Here is a 9,358-nt window from a genome sequence, read left to right as displayed (position 1 = left end):
CTGAGGATGATGTAGTCATGATGATACGTCGAGAGTCGAGACCATAAATAACTTCATATGTTATGGTTTTCTATGGTCGAGACTTAATCTTGATTTGGACGCAAACGAGGTTTCGCGATGGAAAAATCGTTCGAAGCCGGCCGACGCCACCGACGACCTCACGTCCTCAAACCCGTGTCAGCTGAGCTCGATTCGATCATTGTTTGATTGGTTGATGTGGATGGATCGGCCAACCTCCCAACCATCAAAGGACCCACCCATTCATCCATTTACCGACCAATAATCTCAAAAGCAAAAGCACCTGGCCTTTTACTTCTTCGTTATTAAGGGTCACGGGTCGTCTTAAAAAAAGCAAATAGACTCACCCCCCGGGGGACGAAAAGACCGCCCAAGGGCGCCCAAGATCAATATCAAGCCTGAGCCCTGACTTGATGGCCCGCTAAGCCGTTCCATCGCCATTCTCTCATCTAACATGGGTCTTCTCACCAACCCAAGTTCGTCGTCGGGCGGACATCCCTTGGTTCAGATCCTTCGCCAACACGCCCCATGGTTGTCCTGGTTGTTGTATGTCTTGGGTGTGGTCTCGTTCTTGGCCCTGGCCCATCCCTATTACGCCCACAACACATACTTCTCTGAAAACGCCCTGCTGCCGGGTTTGGTGGATCCAGGTTTCAATGATGAGAAAACCATTTCCAGGTAAGGAACTAAGTAGTTAGTCTCTCGTTCAGGAACTAACTTGAAGAATTACTGAAGAATATCATGGAACTTCCGCTTTTTAGGACATTGGAGGCAATAAAGGAGGAAGCCCAGAACTACCCCAATTCCGTGCCCTTTCCGTGGATCGAGGCCCAATTCCGTCAATTGGGATTGGAGGTGTACACCCACAACTTCTCGCTCAACTATCCCTTGGGTCAAGGTCGGAAGTTCGTCGGTCAAAACGTGTATGCCATTCTCCGAGCCCCTCGAGCGTCCAGTAATGAGGCCTTGGTCTTCTCCGTGCCTTATCGGCCCCCTTATAGTCTTGATCAGGGCACGGAAGCCTCCCTGGCGGTCTTGATGGCTAGTGCCAAGTTCTTCAATCGTCAGCACTATTGGGCCAAGGATATCATTTTCTTGGTCACCCAACACGAGCAATTGGGAATGCAAGCCTGGCTCGAGGCCTACCATCAACGGTCGTGCGGCTCGGGTGCTTTGGAGCACGGCGATCTCCCAGCCCGTGCTGGCTCCATTCAAGCCGCCATCAATTTGGAAATGAGCTCGCTCCAATTCACCCACTTCAATTTCCGACTCGAGGGTCTGAACGGACAGCTGCCCAATTTGGACTTGTTTAACCTCGTCAATCAGTTATGCATGCGAGAGGGTGTGGGCCGAATGTTCCAAGGCGTGGAGGAATATGTCAAAGGAGACCACCATCGACGTCGAAAAGTCCGTGATCCTTTCAGTGTCTCATGGAAGGAGTATGAGCGAGGTCTCTCCACCTTATTTAGCATGGCATCCAAACAGGCCACGGGCGTGCCCTCGGGAAACCATGGCCTATTCCATAGGTTTGGCATTGAAGCCCTGACCATTGAAGGCGTGTATCATAGGAAACGCAAAAATCATCGGGAGGTCCCGCTAGCCTCAGTGGGTCGCATTATGGAAAGTGTCTTCCGCAGTTTGAACAACTTATTGGAGCGCTTTCATCAGTCGTTCTTCTTTTACCTCCTACCCAGTTCGTCACAGTACGTGTCCATTGGCATGTATATGCCGGGTTTCGGTTTGCTAGCCGGATCATTGGTTGTCTTGGCATTGGGAATGTGGTGTGAATGTGTGGCCAAAAGTCAAAAAGAACGGAATAGCTCCAACCCAGAGAAATGTCTCAAAGATATCAAGGGGGAAAGTGAAAAGTCCGTTAAACAGACCACGGTCCCGCCCGTTGTCTGTCCTCCCTCCTTGGGCTCGACCTTGCCCGTTCTGATTCTAGCTCATGTTCTCGGCTTCATTGTCACGCATTTGCCTCGACCAATCAGCATTGCTGGTGCCAATTTTAACCTCGAGACGGAAGATTCTATTGCCTTGGGCTTGATTGGGTTTTCCATTTATGCCCTTGCCCTGCCCAAGTTCCTGAAAAACGCCGTGTGTGTTACGGTGCAGAATTGGGCCGTCTTGAAATGTGTCATACTCATCGAGATCGCTCTGTTGGGATTTTCAGTAGCCTTGAGCAATTTCAGCTTGGGTTTTTTCGTGACCACTTTATATGCCCCTGTAGCGTTGATGAGCGGACCGTCAAAGTCAGGGGTAAAGCGATTTTTTAAGATGCTCACCACCATTTTCATCCACCCGTTAGTGCTTATCCTAATGGTGTGTTCATTGGATACAATCCGCACCTTCTCTGACTATCACGTGGGAAAGATGACCACAATGTGCTTGGATGCTTCCAAAAGGGCATTGTGTTATAGCATCACCGATGGGTTCATCTATGGCAGCACCAACTTCCAAATCGGATCGCTTCTGGTGTTTCCATGTTGGCACATATTGTGGAGTCTAAATTTTACTCACTCTGTCTCCGAAGAGCCAAAGAAGGTTGAAGAACCCGCTAAAGAAGTATCGTCAAAGGCTGACATTAAGGCACTCAAGGAATCCAAGAAAGACCAATGAAAGAACTCATACTCGCATTCATTCCTCCAACGATTTCCTCTCATTCGTTCTGTAAATACTGTACTTTGAAGTAATTAACTTATAAAGCTGTGATTTTGGTTATTAATACAACATAATAACTAATAAAACGCATAGAAAGTGTCAATTGGGTCCAAGTTTGTGCTTCTTCAAAGGTTGATGGTGTACCTGTCTCATGGCGTGGACGCAAAACACGGCCACCAACGAGATCACCAAAATAACGGATAGAATGACCAACACCAGCAGGCGCCAAACCATGGCCGTGTCGTAGATCTTATTAAGCTGAAGCTTGTTGTCCTCGGTCTCAATTTGGACATCGCCCTTCACCTGGGGAGGATGGCGTGGCATGGCCACCAAAACGGCCGTGATGACACTCGCAAGACAGGTTAAAGCCATTCCCGTGCCCGAAGACAGCCGTGAACACACGAGAACCAACAGAAATGTGACTGACCACATCAGGATGAGCAAGAACAAGCCCAAACCCAAGCCCAAAATCCGTGGTCCCTCCTCGATCTGCTCCATTCTCGACCCAGGTATCTACATATCTATCGTCCATCCCTAGTTGCTCGAGTCTCTCTCTCAATTCATGGCGAGCTTTCCGATAAGTCGCCCTACGTCCATGCGTATGTATATATACACGATCCGATTATTTCCTCTTCGTTCCTCAAAGCTCACACCAAACCAGGAGCGAGGATTCCGACATCAGCTGCTGTCAAAACAATTCATAGAGTTGACTTGGATTTGTGGAAAGGGGAGTTCCCGTACTTAGCCTGGGGATCTGGTTTGGCCCCGTGAGAGGACTTGAAAACTGGCTGGCCCTTTTTGCATAGGGGCCAATATGGATATAAAGGTCACCAAGATCGCGGATGGGGCGGAATTGGCTCTCAGCAGCTTCACGGCGGCCAGACATCCTGCGGAATCTTGTGGACACAATGGCTTGCCTTTGACGCCTAATTCCATCGCGATTTTGGGACAAGCTCAAGTCTTGAAGGCCTTGAACCATGACAATTGTTGCACCTTTCTCGATTGCGTCCGTGGGAAGCACGAGCGAATCATTGTGGTCTCTGAATACTTCCAAAACAGCCTGTTAACCCAAATCAAGAGCGGGCAAGAGATGCGAGACATTTTGGGAATGGCTGGGCAAGTCTTGCAAGGATTAACGTTCATTCATGACCAGCACATGGTTCATACCACGTTAGAACCTCGAAACATTCTTTTCACTCAAAGTGGGCGGGTTAAACTGTTCGAAACGGGCTTAGGACACATGACCCATTATGGGGCGTGTGTGGAATTCCCAATTTTTAATCCACGCTTTACTGCCCCCGAAATTTTTGTCCATGGCTCGACTTATGAGGCAGCTAAGTTGGAAATGATCAAGGAGTTGGATCCCGAGAGCTCGCCCGATGTCGTGGAATCGTTAAACGCCATCAAAGAGGCTCCCAAACCTCCCTACGATGCCAGATGTGACATTTGGTCATTAGGGATGGTCGTGGCTTGTGCCAGCTTAAAGTTGAGCTCACCATGGGCGGATTTGAAGATTTCCCAATTGGTGCGAAAACTGTTGAGCTTCCAGGAATATCAGGGCAACATTTTAGAACGTGTGGCTCGCGAAAATAATGCGGTGGACAGATTGGGCGAGATGTCCGAAGAAGTCAAGACTTTCATCAATGCTTGTCTCCGCGTCAGCGTGGATGAACGTCCGACGGCCAAAGCCCTTTTGGAGATGTTGCGCTTGGATTCGGTACCCGGTTCCAACTGTAATAGTTTTCCTACCATGGGTTTAAGATCGTTAGATCTGAAATTTAAAAGGAAGACACTAGATGAATTAGTGAACGAAGAAGACGAAGAACCAATCGACTTGCTTTCGATCCAAGAAGCCTACTACCTGTGGAAATTGGCGGGAGGAGATATTTTTGGCGAGTTGGCCAAGCATGGACTGATGGTCACCCGACCCCCCATTTTGTCCTTGCCAAAGCTCGTTCTTCTCGAAGGTCACATTGAAGGTGAGAGAAAAGAACGATCCACACTCTATGATCCCTTGGTGATTCCATTGAGTTTGAACCAGTTGAAAACGTGCCTGACGGATGTATCTAAAGAAGATTGTTATCCGTTACTAATGAATAACATAGCGACTTCTAAGCCCGGCATTGAAGAGGTGGCTCAAATAGATGTCATGGATGGAACTGCGAGCTTGCCAATTTTGATCAAGGAAAGTGATGTTCGGTACCAGTTCAAACGTATAATTCTTTACCGAAGATTACTTCAAAGTTATCCATACCTTCGGCCAGTGTTGTTGAATGAGGCCAAAATTGATTCCCTTCCATTGTACCGATCCTATATTTGGGCTGCTCTCCTGGGTATTGACTACGATACGGTGGCCTTCTACGAGCAATTTGATAAAGACACTTGGACTCCAACTGATCGACAAATTGAAGTCGATATCCCCCGTTGTCATCAATACGATAACCTTTTGGCTTCGCCGGCAGGACACCGCAAATTCAAGCGAATCCTCAAAGCCTGGGTAGCGGCGAATCCTCAATATGTTTATTGGCAAGGACTCGACTCACTTTGCGCACCGTTTTTATATTTGAATTTTAACGACGAGGCTCTTGCGTTTGCTTGCCTCTCCTCGTTCATTCCCAAGTACCTGTATGGCATGTTCCAAAATAATAACGCGCCAGTGATCCAGGAATATCTGGCCAAACTGAGTCACATCCAAGCATTTCATGACGCAGAGTTGTTCAACCATCTTGACAGCATTGGATTCATTCCGGATCTTTATGCCATTCCCTGGATCTTGACCATGTTCGCTCACGTGTTCCCGTTGAATAACATATTTCACCTTTGGGACAAGCTGCTCTTGGGCAATTCTGCATTCCCATTGTGCATCGGGTTGGCAGTGCTGTACCAGATGAGAGAACGTCTTTTGCAAGCCGAATTCAACGACTGCATCCTTCTATTCAGTGACCTCCCAGCGATTGATATCGAAAAATGTGTTAAAGATTCAATTCACATTTTTAGCACAACCCCAACCAGCATTAGTTACCGAAAATATGGGTTTCCCGCCAAAGGTGTGCGAAGGAGAACATCTTCTTCGAGTTCACTTTCGTCGTACGACGTCATCGAGGAGCCTTTGAATATTGCTTCCATCACTCTGGCGCAACAAAAGGCTGAGAAAATCCCTCGTCTCAGTGGATGGGATTTGCTCCAACTCTTAGGCATTGAACCTTCAAGCAATAAAGTGGAAGTCCTCGTCATCGACAGCCGTTCCTCGGAAGAGTATCGCTTGGGCACATTACCGGAAAGTGTGCATTTGCCTCCAAATCAGGCATTTGACGGCGATAACTTGAGTGCAACTGCCGAATCGCAGCTCCAGGGTCGAAAAGGAAAGGTCGTTTGTGTGGTTGGAAGTTTGCACACCGAAGGTGAAACCATCGCGTTTGCCGAGAAACTGTTGATCCACAACATCAATCGCTTATGCGTTCTTCATAACGGGATGGAGATCTTCAGAAGCAGAAGCGGGGTTCTTCGGGTCCCCAACACTTAAACAAATGAAATGCTCAAGTCGTCCAATCTTCCAGACCCTTTAATCTGATGTACTTTTTAATGTGAATTCTGTCATACAGAGTGAGATTAAAATTATGCCACCTTGGATTTTTTTTACATCATTTGAACTAATTTTAACGTTACAGAGTAAGACACAGTGCTCCTCTCTCTTAGTAGTGATCTATGCCCAACCACCACGGGCTTCTAGAGAAGCAAAATATTCTTGTCTCTTAAACTGTTCACTTTATTCCAAATAAGAACTTCATGCTGTCACAAGATTTTGTTTCATTGATGAACTTGGCCAAATTTGAGCACATTTCCATGCTTAGGAAACTCAGGGGGTAGGGTCAAAGTTGTGTAGTGAACACTACATAAAATTTGAATTTTCGGCCTGCTCTTGGTCAGCTACATAAGCTTTTGACAACATATAATTGACGGGATTTACATGCCTTATTTTATTACTTTAATTCGAAAAGCTGCTCAGAGTCGCTATGACCAAGTCAATTATACCAAAGTTGGGAGAAACCAGAAAAAAATTATTTACCTAACGAACAGATTCTTTTCAACGAGTTAAAGGAAATCCTAAGAAGTGGGAAAGAGTCAGGAAAATTATAATTGAACCATGAAAGATGCATCGAATTATAATTAATTGGGAAATATTTATTCACCTCTCATACACGTTTTGAAACTTGTCAAATATCATTGGAGCACCTAGAAGACAATATGTGTACTGCATACTGGATCGAATTAATAGGGCTTGTCAAGTGAACGCGTTCATGAACAACTGACGTTATTCCATGGAGTAAAATCGAAGACAGCAACTCCAGCCAAACCGCATTGTGCATGCATTGAATTTTGACATTTATTTCATTTTACCTCTTTGTCTAAGCAAGTAGCATTGCGGTATTGAGCCACTTTGATAGTGCGTGCATCGAATTACACCAAACATGTAACGTTTTGTAACACAACTCACTCAAAATAATTGATTATTAAAAATTCGATGGGTGGATGGTATGAGTCGACTGTGATGTTTGTTTCAGTTCCCTCTCCCAAAAGTGCCAAGAATCAGGATGCCGGACCACATTTTCCCTTGAATTTACTTCACTTTACATGCCCTATACAACGCTAATTAAAAGGTTGGCTTGTTTTATTTAAGCAATGGAAGAAGGAACTTTGGTGAACTTTTCCTGTTGGCCTGAGTTACGACGAACGCTGCTCATCTGCAAGGTATTGTGTACCATTCATGCTTTTATTAAATTCTAGCTACGCTAAAACACATAGTTAAAAGTAGCTCGGATAAGTGTGTTAAATCACTTAATGTACATTAAAACGCATCACTGTCAAAAACATAGTCAATCAGTTTTAAAAGTACTCTTAGTTATGTATTGACATGAAATTTCATTAACATCTATATAGCAGATGCTTAGTTATTACATCATTAAAGTTGCGTTTTACTCCTGAAAAGACTAAATATATTTCAAGTTATTGCCAAGATATATGATTGTCTTGTTCAATGCCATGACAAGAAATAACATTTTTCATTTTCCTAAAGTTTTTTAAAAAGTTAATATTAGTAAATACTATCACTTAAAACCTACAAAAGATGCAAAATTGGCTATCATTCTTACTTAAGCATCAAAAGCTGCTCTATCCTATCATGTTCCCATTTGAATGTTTTAACAATGCATGTGACAGTTTAATTTTCAAATTTATCACTTTTTGCATTAATTGATTTCGACGTATTAGCGACGCTTTTATTCCATGTTAATATAATTTTGTCAAAATTCAAGATTAAGCTTGATTAAGGTTGCAATTGACAAGCATGGCATCACAATTGTAAAATCTTAACATTAAGGAAGTTCCAAGTAATTTTGCAACTATTTTGAAATAGCACATCATATTTCTTGGCCATTGCTTTAAGATATAACTGGAGCATTTTGTAATCAAATTTGATGCCAATCCAACCTGTGAAAGTGCAATATCTTATCGTTTGCTCGATTGATTTTGATGAAATTTTAATTGAAATAATATGACATCTTTTTCAAGATGGTACTTTACAAAAAGTTGTTTCATTACAAGAAAAATCGTGACTAGAAATCTTGGCATTTGCGCAAACAATTAATCAGCGTTGTGGGTACCACCGTATCTATACATAGACATTATGATGAATTATCCAACCATAACCTCCATTTTTTTTGACCTATGTTTGAGCACAATGTTCGAAACTCGGCTAGTTTTTCAACGAGTTTGGTGGAGAGTCATTGAAGGCGTGGATGACTCAATTCTACAATGTACGCCACCGCCTAGCACCACTCACCACGTATCACGTACTGCTCGAGACGATCGACATTTTTCCCTGAGAACTCATTACGTCTCACGTGGAAAAGTGAACTAAGCTGATTTGCTTTAAAATGGTCGTCCAAAGGAATTTCCGTTCCATTGCATTCAAAGAGCACTACAGTACGTTCAAGCGGGTTTAGTTGGAAAGGAGCCGTGGATAGTGACCATCTTAAACCTATTGTTCATTGCTCATTGATCGTAGGGGGCATTTCAAAGCTTGTCTAATCACTGATTAGCGATCATTTGATCTTCTTTGGGCTCTTCATTTCTCCCAGTCACTCTTAAAGTAATGTCAAGAGATGATGGGAGTTTGAGGCTGTCCCATGCAAACATTGGCAATACACCTCAAAATTTGGGACACTAACTCCTCAAAGACTGAAATATCTCCCCAAATCACGAAAAAAATGAAGCTTTTTTCTCAAGATGAAAAGGTCATGCCCCACTGAGACGGCTCGAATCCTTTCATTTAGGACTGTAATGCTCTTTCGCTCGTTTTTGCTCCGCTGAGCTTGTCTGGGAACAGAGACGAGTTCTTGGAAAACTTTGAGGTGAACGGCGATCGAATTGACGACGCCAAGTCAACTTTACCCTCGGTCGGTGTTTCCAGCCTTCATTGAATTCATGCGTCGCCTGACTAAAAGAGTCTTACTTTGATCATGGCAACGGCTTTCAAGACCAAGAAGATGTCAACCACCGTGCTAACTGGCGCTCATTTCCGTGAATGAGTGTCTTTCTTCATGGGTGCATGCCCGACCAGCGAACAACTTGGTGGTCGCATACCGAACAACAATGAACTTGGGCGTTGAACTTGGAATTT

At 44.4% G+C, this 9,358-nt stretch overlaps 3 protein-coding genes across 3 annotated transcripts; 2 read left to right on the top strand and 1 right to left on the bottom strand.

Moving 5' to 3' along the window:
* Nucleotides 1-163: 163 nt before the first annotated feature.
* LOC131889728 (glycosylphosphatidylinositol anchor attachment 1 protein-like) lies at nucleotides 164-2,782 on the top strand. The gene is made up of 2 exons (XM_059238901.1): nucleotides 164-696; nucleotides 780-2,782. The coding sequence occupies exons 1-2, from the start codon at nucleotides 473-475 to the stop codon at nucleotides 2,635-2,637; spliced, it is 2,082 nt and encodes a 693-aa protein (XP_059094884.1). The 5' UTR covers nucleotides 164-472; the 3' UTR covers nucleotides 2,638-2,782.
* LOC131889740 (transmembrane protein 218-like) lies at nucleotides 2,717-3,327 on the bottom strand. Its single transcript, XM_059238918.1, has one exon. The coding sequence runs from the start codon at nucleotides 3,175-3,177 to the stop codon at nucleotides 2,779-2,781; it is 399 nt and encodes a 132-aa protein (XP_059094901.1). The 5' UTR covers nucleotides 3,178-3,327; the 3' UTR covers nucleotides 2,717-2,778.
* Nucleotides 3,328-3,388: 61 nt separating this feature from the next.
* LOC131889726 (TBC domain-containing protein kinase-like protein) lies at nucleotides 3,389-6,309 on the top strand. Its single transcript, XM_059238899.1, has one exon. It carries the CDS (start codon nucleotides 3,494-3,496, stop codon nucleotides 6,200-6,202), a length of 2,709 nt encoding a protein of 902 aa, XP_059094882.1. The 5' UTR covers nucleotides 3,389-3,493; the 3' UTR covers nucleotides 6,203-6,309.
* Nucleotides 6,310-9,358: the final 3,049 nt, after the last annotated feature.

This window comes from Tigriopus californicus, chromosome 10 (genome assembly GCF_007210705.1).
Source record: "Tigriopus californicus strain San Diego chromosome 10, Tcal_SD_v2.1, whole genome shotgun sequence".
Classification (NCBI taxonomy): Eukaryota; Metazoa; Arthropoda; class Copepoda; order Harpacticoida; family Harpacticidae; genus Tigriopus; species Tigriopus californicus.
This window is presented reverse-complemented; position numbering and strand designations above follow the sequence as displayed.